Below are 12731 nucleotides of genomic sequence, written 5' to 3' on the forward strand. Positions count from 1 at the left end.
GCACATAAACATGAATGATTGAGTAACTAAGTACATTTACTACATTAAGTACTTTACTTGAGCATTTCTATTGTTGATATATTCTACTTCAACACCTCCACAATTCAGAGGCAAATATTGTCATTTTTACTCAACTACATTTATTTGACAGCTTTAGTTACTTTACTTTGTTGATTCAGATTATTAATACAAATATATCACAACTAATAAATGATGCTGTATCATTACAGGATTATAAGCTACACAGCAGTATATTAAGTAATGAGCTCCAACTTTACCAGCTGCAACATTAAAGTGATGAATACATTAAAGCATCAATAATTATTATCTAATAATATAATATATATCATTCTAAAATGGGCCGTTTTACATAATGAGTACTTTTGGTACTTTATATTTTTAATGCTAATACATTTGTATGCAGGATTCTTTCACCCTGTGCTATTGCTACACTTGGCGTCAATAGAAGGAGGTCATCCAGTCGTAAAGATTAGAAGACCTTGGAATTTATCAATTTCTTGACCAATGTTTGTTTTGTGATGATTAGATTTCGGTTTCCAGAGCAGAAGAAGAACACCACACGCCCCTCTGTGTGTCCTTTGGTGTATCTAACCTACTGGAAGTGTAAAGCCACGGTTGTGTAGAGTTGTACTTCTTGACACCAAAGTAAAGGTAACATTGGAGAAGCCAGAAAGAGTAAACTACATTTTTAAATGGTCCAACTGAAAAACCACCACGAGCAAGTTTTCAACACCGACAGCCCGTCCCTTCAGTCCTCCCTCTGAAGCCACTCCCCCAAAACTATCGTTATGAACGTAAACGACGAACATGAATATTGTTAGCACTTTGGGCCGAATGAATTGGACGGACTTATCACAGTCATTTCATTTATTAATTGTGTGGGATGTAAAGAGTATTTCAACAAATATAAAAACATGTTTTTTACATATACATTACACGCCCTAGCTATATAAAATACCTTTCAAATAAGACGGCGGAGTGTTTTTTTATATTCATCAACTACCAACATAACGACCCCTTTGTTTCCTGATGTAGGTGCACATAAATATATGTTCTGTATTATTTAAAGTAAATACAGATCTGACAGTAGACCTGAGCATACTTGTACCTAGAGTATTAGAAGACGTATTCAAATCATTTAGTTAAATATAAGTAGCAATACCACAGTGTAGAAATATTAATAAATGTTCCGCATTGAGTAAGAAGGATTAGTAACAGACTGTACTTAAAGTATCACAAGTAAAAGTACTCTTTAGGCAGAATGAAAGCTGTACTTGAACTACTTCATATACTTTTGGTAGTTTAATCTGTAACAATGGATGGAAAGTAGTAATATGACTTTATGAGTGTAAAAATACAAGTAAGAGTCCTGCAGTCAAACTCATACTTCAGTAAAAGTACAAAAGTATTAGCATTGAAATATATTTTAAAGTACCAAAAGTAAAAGTACTCATTATGAATAATGGCTCATTTCATAATAATGAAACTATATAGATAGATAGATACTATCTTATGCATCCAGTAGCTTAAAATACATTATACATTATACATTATATAATTATTTAACATTACACATCTCCCCCCCTCCCTCCATTAAAAAGTAAGTACAAATTAAATTAAAAATAAGCGATAAAGGGTGTACATTATAAATAATTACAAAAGTAATTTTACAACACGGCAACATTGACCACTGTTTTTGTTTTATGGTTTGAAAGTTTGGAGTGTATGAAATGTTTGAATTGTTGGAATGTTTGAATCCCCCGGCATCACTGAGAGGAGGTGTGCAGTCTTATGGCCAGGGGGACGAAAAGAGTTCCTGAGCCTGTCTGTGGAGCAGGACAGGGACAATTGGATTATAATTATTGATGCATTAATGAGTCACTTTAATGTTTTTAAAGGTAAAGGTGGAGCTCATTTGAATGATTTTAAATACTGCTGGGTAGCTTAATCTACAATATTACATCATCATGTATTAGTTGATTTATATGTTGTATTAATAATCTGAATCTGTAGAGTAACTAAAGCTGTCAAATAAATGTAGAGAAGTCAAATGTAGCATTAAATAGTAATACTCAAGTACAAGTACCTCAAAATTGTACTTAAGTAAAGTATTTGAGTAAATCTACTTGATCCTGTATCAGGTCATATCTGAGCTGGGATTGTCCTATTGGCAGATGGCTCCATGTGTACTCAGCCACAGATCCCCATCACAGACCTCAGGGGCCCCCAGGTACAAAGAAACAAAGAGTAAGCATGAATGAATCCATGGAAGAGCTTCCACGTAAAACTCGGGTGAAATAAACTGTCTGATGCAAGAGTTCGACCATCAGACGGATCTGAGTTTGATGAGTCCACTTTCTGAAGTTCAAACTTTCAGCATGGGAGGAGTAAAAAAAACAAAAGTGACTCCAAGAAGAAGAGGAAAAAAGGAATCCCACCTCCCCTTCCTCGCCTCTGAATGGTCTAACCCACTGGTTCACATGGCACCCTCCCCCCCCCCCATGTGTGTGTGTTGTCTTTGCCTTATATAGTGCAGAGTTATACGGCTGCTCTGCTCTGGGACTGTGAGATTAGAGTGCAGCCGCACTATCTGTCCGTCTTTGTTCCCCTGTTTTCATAAGAAACACAAGAACAGCTTCTCTCCTCCACAGCCATCACTTCTTCTATCTCTATCCAGCCTGCAGCGTGGCACAAAATGAATGGTACAATGGATGGAAATAACGAGCACGCTTCTCAAGACGGCTCCTTCATGTTTACCTCGGAGTCTGTGGGAGAGGGACACCCTGGTGAGTAACGGACACCCTCTCCATGCTGCTGCTGTAGATTGTCAATGTGGAGTGGTGGTGTTAAACACTTTTATGTTCCAGTGATCATTGATGACTTTGAGGAATGTGCAAAGTCCTGAATGCTGCATGGAGGCATTGTGCCTGTAAAAAAAATAGTTTGAAAAGCCAGACACCTCTGCTTTAAAGCGTGGATCCTGCACAACACGGCTATGAAATTAGATTTGATTTAGATTAGATCTTTAGTTCATTATCAAAGACAAAACTTGCAGCTGCACATGATGCTTAGGATGTATTACAAGTGCAGGAAAGTTGCACTGTAGCTCAACTGTGGATCATTTTAAACGTTGCTTTAACTTAAAACTAAGTTAACTGAACTAAACTTGAATAATTACTTCAAAGTCATCAAGTTCAATAAACGTAATATATTAAGTTGAATCAACAACTGCTGCCATTCACATTTACTCAGTTTGAAGAGTCAGTTGGTCATTTGACACGAGGAACTTACAACTGCAGCTGTTCCTGTTGGAGACACTTTTGGACCAGAGTTATTACAAATACAACATGTGGGTAGTGCTGGTCCTAAATCATTCAGGAATTCAGTTGTATCTTAAACTTAGTTTATTGACACACAGGAAACCCGTGAACAGTGACCCGAGAACTGCAGCTGTCAGATTGACTGGTTTGATAACTTCAGAGGTCAGTGATCTCTGCTGATACCACAAGTCTCACTGTTGATTGCACTACATGCAATAAATGATCGATTAATTGACTCGCGGTCATTTGAGCTCTTCGGACAAACATAATAATGGCACTGTTGCACATTACTCTGGGCCTCACATTTGCCCAGGTGAGTTTGAAACAGGGATGAAAACTGTAGTATTAGAATATTCTAAACATACTAAAAGTGGAATTATTGTGCAAAATAAAATTTAGTTTGGAAAAAAATGCACATTTTGTCCAAGCCATAAATTCCTTATCTATAGATAGACATTTGCAGCCTGTGCATACAACTGATTATCAATTATACTATTATTACCAACAATAAACAAAAGGTCAATGGACACTGCGACTGCGGGTGCAGCAAGTATTACTAGGCCACATAAAGTTAATAAAGTTAATAACGTGTCACTTTAACAGCAGAATACAACATCACCAAGGCATCAACACAGAAATGTAAAGACATAACTCTAAAGCAGCTGTATCCACACACACACACACACACACACACACACACACACACACACACACACACACACACACACACGTTAAAGCAAAACGATCTGCTTTTTTTTGCACACGACTTTGTTGTGGGACTCACGTGCATCACTTCATTCTGTAACTCGTGTGCACCTTGAAGTCCTCAATCTGCTCCAGGTCCAGCTTCCCAACTCCTTCATCCCCAGTGCGAAATATAAGCAGTCACTGAGCCGCTCACACATATTGAGCTGAATGAGATTAATGTCACAGCATTTTAGGTGTGTTTGATTAGGGTCACTGCACGCCCGCCGGGTGGTGCGGTTCAGGTGCGACCGCGCCCCTTTATATCATCTGAAACTCGGCCACTGAAGGTACACGTGTAGAGAGTCAGCTGGCCGGAGCTCGACCCTCCTGAGGTGGACAGGTAAACAGACAGCTGGACAGACAGGTAAACAGACAGCTGGACAGACAGGTAAACAGACAGGTAGACAGACAGCTGGACAGACAGGTGAACATACAGGTAGACAGACAGGTAAACAGACAGCTGGACAGACAGGTAAACAGACAGCTGGACAGACAGGTAAACAGACAGGTAAACAGACAGCTGGACAGACAGGTAAACAGACAGCTGGACAGACAGGTAAACAGACAGGTAGACAGACAGCTGGACAGACAGGTGAACATACAGGTAGACAGACAGGTAAACAGACAGGTAGACAGACAGCTGGACAGACAGGTGAACATACAGGTAGACAGACAGCTGGACAGACAGGTGAACAGACAGGTGAACAGACAGCTGTACAGACAGCTGGACAGACAGGTGAACAGACATGTGAACAGACAGGTGAACAGACAGCTGGACAGACAAATAATAAATCCTTCATTAGTCCCACAATGGAAATGTACCTTGTTACAGCAAAAGAACAAGAAAGTAAAGTGGCAAGTAGTGGCAAGTGGTTGATACAAAAGTTGTAAAAGTGAATATTGGACATTAAACAGATGCTCCTGCAGCTTCTTCTCTGCTGCAGCTGCTGATTTATCTCTTTTCTTTTGTTCGAGTGTCTCACAGTTTACAATACAGTACAATACAGAAAGTACAGAGAAATACAACAGTAAGAAGTGCACATGTAGTTTGTTATATTTACCCCTGGTTGTAACTCACACTTCCTTCTCCAGTGGTGTAAGATCTTCTTTGCTAAAGTAGATGTATTAATACCACAGAGTAAAAGTATTTATTGTTAAATCTGCCAAAGGTTCGATCTTATGAAGACATGTATGTCTGTAATTGAGTCCTAAAAACCTTAAAATCCAAAACATAAAGTGACAACAATAAAAATAAATTATATATAGTTTATAGTATTTTATTATTTAGATTTTAATTGAAATCAGTGTGTTTGAAAATGTGTCTTTACCTTGAAATTAGCAAGAATAAAAGCAGATTGCCGCAATAGAATAATTAAAAATGAAACTTTTGAAAATGAAACTTGAAGCAAGTTATAAAAATAATATTTGAAAATAATGATAGGTTGTAAATGTATTTTTTTTAATACTTTTTTTTTAATACTTTTAAAGACTCATTAAAGGACATAATAAACTGACTTGATGAGAAGGAGATTTTGTGCACTGAGCGTTGCATCATATTTGATAGATTCTCACGTTTTGTGTGGAAGATCTATAACAGTAGTTGTCAGATACATGGGGTGCAGTGAAAGTACAATATAAATTGTGATGAAGTGGAAGTAAAAGAAAGGAAATGTATTGCAGTACAGTTAATGACTGATGGATGAATGAAGGCGGTGCTTTAATGATCTGATGGAGTTACAGTGTATCATGTCACACATACAGAGCTGAGGCTATTCCTAGAGCTGTAGCTCCTAATAGGAGTGATGTGTAGTCTTCTGATGGAGCGGGGAAATGTGATATTTACAGGCTCTGCCCACATGAGGAATGTGTGACATGTGCAGCAGAAAGTCACACCAGGGAACGACCTGGCACACTGACAGATATTCATGTATTTAAATCTCTCTTCCAGATAAGATATGTGACCAGATCAGTGACGCTGTGCTGGATGCTCACCTGAAGCAAGACCCGGATGCCAAAGTGGCTTGTGGTGAGTAACGATGTGTTTCCCTCCAGCAGAGGGAAGTAGAGCACAAATAAGAGAGGATTGTAGTTCCTCAAATCAGTAGGTGATTATGTCTTACAACAGACTTTACACAAGTGGAAGAAAGTTTATCAAAGAGACATACTTTTCTTTAGCTGACAACATTAGGTTGTTGCAGCAGCAAATAAGTACAGCTACATAGACAAAGAGTAAAACATGTATAATAAGAGGTATATACAACTAAAATAAAATGAGAAATTGTGAAAACAAAAAGAAAGAAAATTCTTAATAAACTTCTGATCTCCTCAGTCTGACTTTGTAATAATTTGCATTCATTCTCATGCCGTCAGAAGGAATTGTTTAAACTTTACATCTGCTGAAAAAAGCCCAGCTTGCACACTTCGATCTTATCAAGACACACATTCAATGTGATATCCTCTGTGTGTCGACACAGAGACGGTGTGTAAGACCGGCATGGTGCTGCTTTGTGGTGAGATCACATCACGAGCCAACGTGGACTACCAAAAGGTGGTGAGAGAAACCATCCTAAACATCGGATATGACAACTCAGACAAAGGTGAGTGGAACCCCTCGCTGCACCTGCTCCTTCAACAGTTGGTTTGATGCACGAGTGAAGACGTCCCACTGGGACTGGTGTCTGCATGCATAAACATGAGCCAAACAACAAGTCAGTTGTTCTTTAATGTAAAATGTGTAAACTCTGCATGTCCACCTCTCAGGTTTTGATTATAAGACCTGTAACGTGCTGGTGGCCCTCGAGCAGCAGTCCCCTGACATCGCTCAGGGAGTTCATATTGATCGTCAGGAGAGTGACATCGGAGCTGGAGACCAGGTCATCTGAAAAACACACAATACGACACAACACGACACGACACGACACGACACAACTTGGAACACATACTGATTGTTTTAATAACCAGGGCTCTCCCATTTTAATTTTTGAAGAACTTAAATGATGTTGCTATTCACATAAATACTGAAAGACACTTAAACCACAGAGTCAGTTAATGGACAGCTCTTAAATTCAACTCTTTTTCTTTATATAGTAAAGGATGGTAACATGAGGTTGCTACGAAAAGGCATTGATGCAAGAAATTCTTTAGATATTTTACTTCAGCAATACTACAGTGTAACAATACTCCCTTACAAGTACAAGTCCTGCATTCAAAATCTTACTTAAAAAATTATTAGCATCAAAATATATTTATATTTATATATTTAGTGACATTTCACCACTGGATACAACAAAGACATTGATGACAACCTCACTTATTACTTTCATCCTGTGGGGACAGGGTCTGATGTTTGGATACGCCACAGATGAGACAGAGGAGTGCATGCCCCTCACCGTCGTCCTCGCACACAAGCTCAACGCCAAGATGGCCGAACTGAGACGTAACGGGACTGTCCCCTGGCTCCGTCCGGACTCAAAGACGCAGGTGGGGGATCCAAACACACTACTGACAAAATGCCCAGAACATGTAGTACTGATGTAGTTAGTTAGTGTTATGGATTTATAACACACCAAAATCTACTGTTGCAGTCGTGAAACATTTATCAGACGTGAACATAACTTCTCACATCATAATGAAACAAAAGCCTCCTGAGCAACGCTCTACAAATAAAAACTACCACAATAAAGGTTACCTTATAAGGTTCAGACCTGAAATAATCACTTAATGAAATCCCAGTCTTTAACAGTAAACGTGTTGTTTATATCTGATGTTAATGTAACCGTGTGCACACAGAGATCTTTCACTTTCAGTTAGATTCTGCTTAGCACCATAAATATTACATTAATAATACAAATAAAACTTCCACCGCATTAATTCAGGGATGTCCGTACAAAATATACAAGTTAAAGATCTTTCAGGCACATTCACGTCTGTTATGAATCAGAATCATGTCTGATGTTTGGGGGTTCCCATCCCGGACCCTCACTGTAAGCTTATGAATTTACAAAAATAATATAATTGTTTTGTAATGAACCGTGTTACATTTGACCAAATTCATAAAGTATAATCTAGACAGGACACACAAGACTTATATACTAGTGTGTATGAGTGCAGAATCCTAGATTTTAAGCTCTTTATATTTTGTATTAGGACCTTGATATTTTATATTTGCACTCGTTCCTACTTTGTAATGCAACTGCTGCACAACAATCTCCCTCGGGATAAACACAGTTCTATTTTATTTAATTTGATCCTTACATTTTTTGCTCAGCACTAATCCCAGTACTCTACCTCCTAAATTAACTAAAAAGTCAGACGCTGATCCAAAATAAAACCTAAATATTAATATTTACATGTGAATCAAATCTTTAAATTGAGATATCCTAGAGGGTGTCAAGCCAGTGGTTCTCACTATGTTTATGATGACTCTCTAGTAGGTGGGACAGTGATAGTGACCTCAAGAATGTGCAACCAGAGCAAGCTGGAATGCAACATCTGAGCTGGGAAACGTCTTTCCAATAGCCCCTCCAGCAGCTTCAGGCTGCGCACGTATCGCTCTGGTTCTTTGAACTCACTGCACATGTGACACTCAGACTCAGCTCTTCGTTTGCAAAAGCTCAAATCTAAAACGAGGAATGAGGTCTATAGATGAGGAGCTTCTTGTGTGTTGGCTTACAATTGAAAATATAAATCATTTAACATGTCTTAACACTGGAACCATAGCTCCTAATTTGAGCATGTCACAATGTAATGTGAATGAATGAAGGAACTTTATTTATACTACACGTTTAATGCACAGAAATGCAACTGCAACACAAAGTGCTTTACAATTCAGCAGCAAAAACAAAACAATCTAGTTCAAAAACCATACACATACACAAGGAAGAATGGGGAGAAAGAGTTACTATTATCTAAAAAGAAAAACTACAACATGGCATTTAAAACTGTCCACTGAGTCTGCAAGTCTAATATTTAAAGATAGAGTGTTCCACATTTGTGGGGCGTTGTGGCTAAAAGTAGCATCCCCAAAGATGTTAGTGGTGACCTTGGGAACTTAGGAAGAGCAGCTGTGGAGGATCTGAGGGTTTGTGGACGTCATAAACGTTAGGGAGTCTGTGATACGAGAGGAGGCCACGCTATTTAGTGCCCAAAGACAATTCTTAAAGATACAGGGAGCCAGTGCAGGTTGCATAAAGCAGGAGATATATGATCTCTCATTTCTACAGTAAAGATGCTAAAACCTCTCCACTCCCATGCATCCAGGTGACGGTTCACTACACCCAAGAGAACGGCGCTGTGATCCCCAAGAGGGTTCACACTGTGGTGATTTCAGTGCAGCACGACGAAGTCGTGAGCCTGGAGGAGCAGAAGGAGGTCCTGAAGGAGAAAGTCATCAAGGCCGTGGTCCCCTCGAGGTACCTGGACGAGAACACCACCTATCACCTGCAGCCCAGCGGACGCTTTGTGATCGGTGGACCACAGGTAAAAGTCTTTTTTTCTTTCAATGTAAAAAACTTAAAGTAAAAGATACTGAAGAACAATAATGTTTACACGATTCTTGCGTGAGCATTGGAGACAATTCTTTGTGTGACTCTCTATCAGGGCGATGCTGGAGTGACGGGCAGGAAGATCATCGTCGACACGTACGGTGGTTGGGGGGCCCACGGCGGTGGGGCGTTCTCTGGGAAGGACTCCACCAAGGTGGACCGCTCAGCAGCCTACGCCGCCCGCTGGGTGGCAAAATCTCTGGTGAAGGCCAAACTGTGCAGGAGGGTGCTGGTGCAGGTGAGAAATCCTTCCAAAATCATCTGCGCTGTTAAGCGTGGAGCTGCTTTCACCGGTTTTATGCTTTTCTTTTTACCTGAAACTTGGAGGAAAAACACGTTAAGCTTGAATACACAAATGTAATGTTGCTCAGCTGTAAAGTTATTTTGGAAAATTCTGTATTTCTGCTTTCAGGCTTTAGTATTTAATCTGGGAGATTATCTCATAGGATAACACAACAGAGTTCACAATTACAGGAAGCTATTTAATGTTACTTTATATATAATTAATATACTTTGTTGGAATAAATCCAATCTATACTGTATGGCCAAAAATATGTGGACACCCCTGTTCACTTTTGGACTCATGGTTTGGGCCTCTCAGATTCATTGAAGGTAAATGTGAATGCTACACCATAGAATCATGTTTCAGATTTCAATAGTGAGCTTCCAACTTTGTGTTTGACCCTTTCCTGTTTCATGATGGAGAAGAAGAAGAAGAAGAAGAAGGGCGTCTTGCCCGAAACCTCTGTGTGGTAATATTAAAAGGTCAAATTGGAGCGCTGTCCTCGTCTTTCCTTTTTTTATCATCTACATTAAGGATACAGTTCCGGGTCTTTAAAGTCTAATTGTGAGTTAAGTGCGTTGTGTCTTATTTTTTTATCAGCTGTAGTGTATCTTGTGGTCCAGTCAGTTTCTAACAAAGGAGGTCAGTCCTACTCATAAATACATACAGAATAAAACTCTATTTAAAGTCTATTATTTATAATTATTTTCTCTTTTTTGTATTTTAAGGTGGCGTATGCGATCGGAGTGGCCCACCCTCTCTCCATCTCCCTCTTCACCTACGGCTCCTCTCAGCAGAGCGAGAAGGAGCTGCTGCAGATCGTCAATAAAAACTTTGATCTTAGACCCGGCGTCATCGTCAGGTCGGCAGTAAACTGATAGCTTCTACTTTGATAGTTGTGGAAAATGTAACTATAGTCAGTGGTGGAAGAAGTACTCAAATACTTTACTTAAGTAAAAGTAGCAATACCACAGTGGAGAAATACTCTATTACAAGTAAAAGTCCTGCATGCAAAATGACTTACTTAAAATAAGTACTTAAAACTTTTAAACAAAATGTACTTCAAGTATTCATTCTGCAGTAAAATAAACCATAAACTCATGTGTACACTGTTTACTGAGGTAATAAATCAAAAGAGAACTTTCTCATAGATTATTTATAACCAGTGCAGTCGCCCCCTGCTGGCCATTAGAAAGAATGCAAGTTTAAAGCACTTCACTTTTCAGACCTGGAGGTTGCCACCTGGAATTATAAAGTATCGTAAAATTTAAATACTCAATTAAATTACCTCACATTTGTCGTTAAGTACTATATTTGAGTAAATGTACTTTCCACCACTGACTATACTTCACATCAGTCAACCTATACGCACCTGAATGTATCTTTATTGTACTGCAGAGACCTGGACCTGAAGAGACCAATCTACCAGAAGACAGCCTGCTACGGACATTTTGGCAGGAAGGAGTTCCCCTGGGAGGTCCCAAAGAACCTCAACTTCTAGACGTATCTGTGTACCAGTGTGTGTGTGTGTGTTTGTGTGTGTGTGTGTCTGTGTGTGTGTCTGTGTGTGTGTGTGTGTGTGTGTGTGTGTGTGTGTCTGTGTGTGTGTCTGTGTGTGTCTGTGTGTGTGTGTGTCTGTGTGTCTGTGTGTGTGTGTCTGTGTGTGTGTGTGTGTGTGTGTGTGTGTGTGTGTGTGTGTGTGTGTGTGTGTGTGTGTGTGTGTGTGTATGCAGTCCTCATGCTCTTGTAACCCAGTAAGAGAAAGGCAGCTGGGAGAGATGGGTCAGGGTGGGTGCAGACAATCTCTGGTGATTGGACGAGCTAAAGAGGTTTCATCTGTAATTGATGACCCTTCAATAGGATCCTGATATATGAGAAAGCTATTTGGTATTTGTGTCCCATATATTCAGCATTCATGCCTGCATTTTGTTTCACACTTGAACTGGTTGTTTGCAACTTTTTTCTGCCCAGAAATAAGTGAGTGACCAAATTTGAAGGGAGAGCAGCCATGCATATGTTTGAAACTCTTTAATGTCTTAAGAAAAATCTACATTTTTGTTATTGTAGTCAGTATTTTTATATGATAAATACTGTACGATGCAGGTTTTAGCATTAATCTGGATAATCTAAAGCCTTCTGGAAGATCTTAAAGTCTCTACATACAGTAAAGACTGCAAGTGTCAGTTTTTCAGCATGAAATCAAATCTGTACCCTGAATGTATTATTTTGGTCCATGTTCAGGATAATACTGTTGTTTCTTAAGTGTTATATTATTTTGTATTAAATCAAGAAAAATGTAATCAAGACCTGCAGATGATTGTACGGAAGCCCTGAGAGGGAAGTGAGAAAAAGAAATTCTGATCTACATTGTTTTCTGTCCTGTGTTTATGACATAAGAACAGGTGGAAAAAAAGGCTTTTGCCAGATATATAAATACTTTGTTTCATAAACACAAGAGAGAAAAACTATGTCTATTACACTTCACCAGATTTCTTCTCCCACTTGCTTCTCAGGGCAGCCGTACAATTGATCTCCACAAAACAAAGATGAGATCACAGAAGATATACAGCATTATCCCAAAGAAGTTTCAAATGTTAGTCACTCATAAGTTGTAAATCAGAGTGATTTCTTTGCTGAATGCATCCTAACATTTACACTAGATACTTTAATTATAGTTGTCGGTATTTATATAGCTAGCTGGCACTTGATCTATGCAAAATGACAAAACAAAGATGAGATGTGAGACGGAGAAATACACTAGATGTCCCAAAGATGTTTCAAATGTTAGAGTCTTAAGGTGGGAATTAGAGAAAACTT

At 39.0% G+C, this 12731-nt stretch overlaps 1 protein-coding gene across 2 annotated transcripts; it reads left to right on the forward strand.

Moving 5' to 3' along the window:
• The first annotated feature begins 2583 nt into the window (after nucleotides 1-2583).
• LOC115025052 (S-adenosylmethionine synthase) lies at nucleotides 2584-11483 on the forward strand. Of its 2 annotated transcripts, none has more exons than XM_029457081.1 (9): nucleotides 2584-2807; nucleotides 6037-6114; nucleotides 6563-6685; nucleotides 6849-6961; nucleotides 7425-7568; nucleotides 9348-9566; nucleotides 9687-9869; nucleotides 10643-10776; nucleotides 11313-11483. In XM_029457081.1, the coding sequence occupies exons 1-9, from the start codon at nucleotides 2717-2719 to the stop codon at nucleotides 11413-11415; spliced, it is 1188 nt and encodes a 395-aa protein (XP_029312941.1). In that variant the 5' UTR covers nucleotides 2584-2716; the 3' UTR covers nucleotides 11416-11483. The 2 variants fall into 2 exon arrangements, with proteins under 2 accessions (XP_029312941.1, XP_029312942.1); XM_029457082.1 differs by lacking the exon at nucleotides 11313-11483 and adding an exon at nucleotides 10515-10556 and having other exon boundaries at nucleotides 10643-10709.
• Nucleotides 11484-12731: the final 1248 nt, after the last annotated feature.

Source organism: Cottoperca gobio, chromosome 19 (genome assembly GCF_900634415.1).
Source record: "Cottoperca gobio chromosome 19, fCotGob3.1, whole genome shotgun sequence".
NCBI lineage: Eukaryota > Metazoa > Chordata > Actinopteri > Perciformes > Bovichtidae > Cottoperca > Cottoperca gobio.